This window comes from Propithecus coquereli, unplaced genomic scaffold (assembly GCF_000956105.1).
Source record: "Propithecus coquereli isolate 6110/MARCELLA unplaced genomic scaffold, Pcoq_1.0 Scaffold232, whole genome shotgun sequence".
Taxonomy (NCBI): Eukaryota; Metazoa; Chordata; class Mammalia; order Primates; family Indriidae; genus Propithecus; species Propithecus coquereli.
The window spans coordinates 1,158,629-1,162,613 of NW_012147864.1; the positions used below are offsets into that span (position 1 = coordinate 1,158,629).

Sequence of the window (3,985 nt, forward strand, 5' to 3'; positions counted from 1 at the left end):
TTTAAAATATACATTTAAACACAGCTCTGGCTAGCTTGAATGACGGTTTATTTTTAAGATTTAATGAATATTTGCAAATAGCTCTATCTCAAGTTGAAATAATTTTGCCAGTTTTTTTTAAGCGTAAGACAATTCCTTCAAACATGACATAGAAACATGGAAAACAAGAAAGAATGGGCATTCACATTCAATATTTAACTGAAAGGCATCATTTGTGGTTACGTGGACATACTTGAGTCTACTCTGGAATGCACTGTGTGTGACATGAGACGCATGTCTCCAGTGTGACACTTAGTTTTTACGTGAGTGAGGGCAGAGGCGAGTTCTAAAGGGCATCTCATAACAAGAGGGCTGTTTTTCTCAAATAAAAGTGATAATTATCATCACATTCTGAGAAAGGGAATAATGTAATACTAAAGCATTTGACACCGGACTTCTCTGCAATGTTAGACACGATGATGTCAAAACCAACAACATGCAATAGTAGTGAAGCGTGAGAATAAAATCGAGCAAAGTCTCACTTGAAGAGACATAAAGAGACCTAGAAGTCACCCCGGCTTCAACCAATTATTCAAGAAGAGGGATGATGGCGGAAAAGGTAAATGAGATAAACAGCAAGAGATGGTTATTCTTCACCTAAACACTGTCACTGTTTTTATTGTTGTACGTCCCTATATAGTTGGATAGGTAGAAAGATGATAGCGAATATGTATTTTTAGTATTATAGAAATTACAATAGAGATTACGCAATAATATTTTTAAAGACATAATTTGGCATTTAGCTGCCTCATACCAATGGACCTTACTTAAATCCCAGCTGTCGACAAACCACGTATGTATTCAGCTCGGTCCAGCCGTCATCACAGACAGTGCCCCACTGTCCCCTGTAATACACCTCCAAGCGGCCCTCATGGCTGCCTTTCCCACCTGCAAGTCTGATGGCCCCATCTGTGATGAGAAGGAGACACAGAGACTAAGCAAACCCACTCTCAAAAAAAGGCAAAATAATACTGTCATTTCACAAGAACAATCACCAGATGCAGGCCTCCCTCTAGGCCTTTTGTTAAACTTATATTACATCGGTGCTTAGTGACCTGGGATTACTGTATCGATTCTGAAGTTTGACATTGTTCCTTTTTATCTGAATTCCTATTCTCTGAGTAGAAAAATATGTTCTGATATAATTCCAAAGTATCTATTTAAATTTTTCTAGACCAAATAATATTTGCAAAATTTCCTATAACATCAATCTCTTAAATCTAAGCAGCACTGGTCATTTAAATTTAAAAAGTAAGAAAACATTAACTTGGAAATAGTTCAAAATATTAACTGCAAATAAAAAATATTAAAATAAGGAGAAAGAAACTATTCTGAATAAAGGACAATGTGTCATGTCAATGCATTTATTATTCCTCAGGCATTCATGAATTATAAAAACTGGAACGCACATCTTGCCTTTGTCCTTTTATTGATGATACAGATCTGAATTTGAATCTTATTAACTGAATAATTAAAAGAGCTTCTAAGCAGATACATAGTACAATAAATTTAAATTCCCAAAATGTAGATTTAAAAGCCATTTTCCATCCAAAATAATCCAAATACCCCTCCTATAAAACATATAAATAATCTTTGGTAAAAGTCATACTTCTCATCAATCTCTGGGATCATTTAAAGCAAATAAAGGTCTCTTAGCAACAGAACCATTTATGAACATAACACTCTACTGTCTGCAAAGCATGTGATGAGTATTATCGGACCATCACAGCAATGCTACAAGACCACCTTCATTTGAAAGAGGGGGGAGTTGTGGCTCAAGAAGATGAAGTGCTCTGGTTTAAAATCTGGCATAAATTATCTATTTTGATTCAATATCAATGTGCTAATCTGCTAATAAAAACAAAAGCATGTAAAGAATTGTCAATAAAAATATAAATTTAGTATTTTGTAAGGTCTAAGTTTTTTTTATTTTTATTAAAGATTTAAACAAAAAAATTTTTATTCAAGTTCTTTTTACCATAAAACAATGGATTTGTGATAACTCAACTTCTCGACTATTTCCTTCCTCTCGCCCCCAACATGTAATTACAAACACACACACACACCAATCTGCACTCATACACACCCTTCTAACACCTGACACATTCTGACAGTCATACTGCAATCTGGAACAGCCTAAAAACTGAGCATAGCAAAGTTCACTTGGTTTCTTTAATAATGTGCTTTAATCAGCAATCGCATCACTGTGGTTTTACCAGCTATAAACACATTAAGCACATTCTGAGAGTCAAGACAAGTTAACAGACGAATGGACTAAAGATGTAATTTTTACACCTAATAACTGAAATTTATCGTTGCACACTGATTTTGATTATTGAGTACTATATTGCAACAAAGTCATGTTTCCTGATCAAGTTTTACAGGACTAGTCTTACACTGAACAATTCAGAAATATCTGCGAATAAGGAGATAGTATTTTGATATGCAATTTGTGTTCATTTCTTTTTAGTTTTATTTGGAGGATTTATTTGTATGCTCATTTGGTAGTATTGTCTAAACTGAGCATACAGGACGCTGCGGCAAGCCCTAACGGTGCTGGGGGCAGGAGTCGGTGTATTAATGGGGTGAAATCCTTACCCGTTAGAGGGGTACAGGACACGCCAGCATCTTCTTTGTGACCACAATTATGCTCTCCCCAGGAGCTCTTTGGACACTGCTCAATGGAAAGTTCGTTCCCGGTGCAGCGTACTTCATCCAGCACGACAGGGCCAGAACCTTCTCCAAAATACGCCTGACTCCACGCTTTGGCGATGCCACTGCAGGAACACAGGATTCCGGATTAGACATCAAAAGTTGGTCTGACGTATTTCTTTGGCCCCTGGTAAAAGCACGGTTATTCATTCCTACTTATCAATTCACTTCAAAGGTCTCGCACGACTTTCTGTTTGTTTCTTCTCTGTTTGTTTGTTGCTCTTCGTATTTTCAGCCATTACACACGTTTTGGAGATGGCTAGGGATTTCCCAATAGTTACCCTCCTTTTCTCCGTTAATGATGGAACCTCAGATTTTTAGGAGGACAATGGCTATCTGGAATAAAGACGATTTCTCCCAGCCTCCCCTTCTTCTAGATGACTAAGTTTGTTTGTCTGTTTGTGGTAAAATACACATAACATAAAATTTACCGTTTTAACAATTTTTAAGTTTGTAGTACATTAGGTATATTCACGTTGTTGTACAACTATTATCACTGTCCATCTCCAGAATTGTTCATCATCCCCAAATCAAGCTTTGCACCCATTTTAGATGACTAAGTTTTGGCCAATAATATTTAGGTAGAAGTGTCATATGTCACTCTAGGAAGTGTCCTTTCCTTGTTCTAATTCCTCCTCCTTGCTGACTGCAGGGCAGAGGAGATGGCTGGAGCTTGAGGAGCTTTGTTAGGCCAGAAGGTGCCACCCTAAGGATCAGAGAAGAGCAAGCAAGAAACAGCCCGGGCCCTGATGATTGGGGAACCACCAAACTAGCCTCAAGCCGGTGGCTACCTCTGGTCTCTCCAGAGAGAAATAAATTCTTGTCTAAACTTGTTTAAATCATTGTGATTTTCAGTTCTCTGTTACAGCCACATCTATTTCTAACAAAAACATCTCTTCGCTCAAGTTTATCCGTAGTTAATTTACTACTTCTGCTATTCGAAGAGATATCACTAGAATCTCAGATTTCAGTGAAGATCATGACCGCCTGTCAAAATGATGAATGACTTCAAAAATTGCATTTTCAGCCCTTGCTAGCCTTTTAGTTTTTAGACTACAACATCTATATTTTTAGTTTGTTTTTCAATAATACTATATTTATTCCCCATTATTTTTGTTGCCCTTTTCTCATAACAACTATCTTGAGAATTTATGACAAAAAATATATTGAAGAAAAAAAAGTTTGCTAAATGGTTATAATACCCCAGTAATGGTAAAGTCTTGGATAATCAACT

At 36.7% G+C, this 3,985-nt stretch overlaps 1 protein-coding gene across 1 annotated transcript in view; it reads right to left on the minus strand.

Annotated features, from left to right (window-relative positions):
- PRSS12 (protease, serine, 12 (neurotrypsin, motopsin)) overlaps positions 1–3,985 on the minus strand; it is a 104,437-nt gene that overhangs the window by 66,362 nt on the left and 34,090 nt on the right. Inside the window, 2 exon segments of the mRNA XM_012645376.1 lie at positions 807–948; positions 2,638–2,816. Of these exon segments, the coding sequence (XP_012500830.1) occupies positions 807–948; positions 2,638–2,816 (321 nt within the window).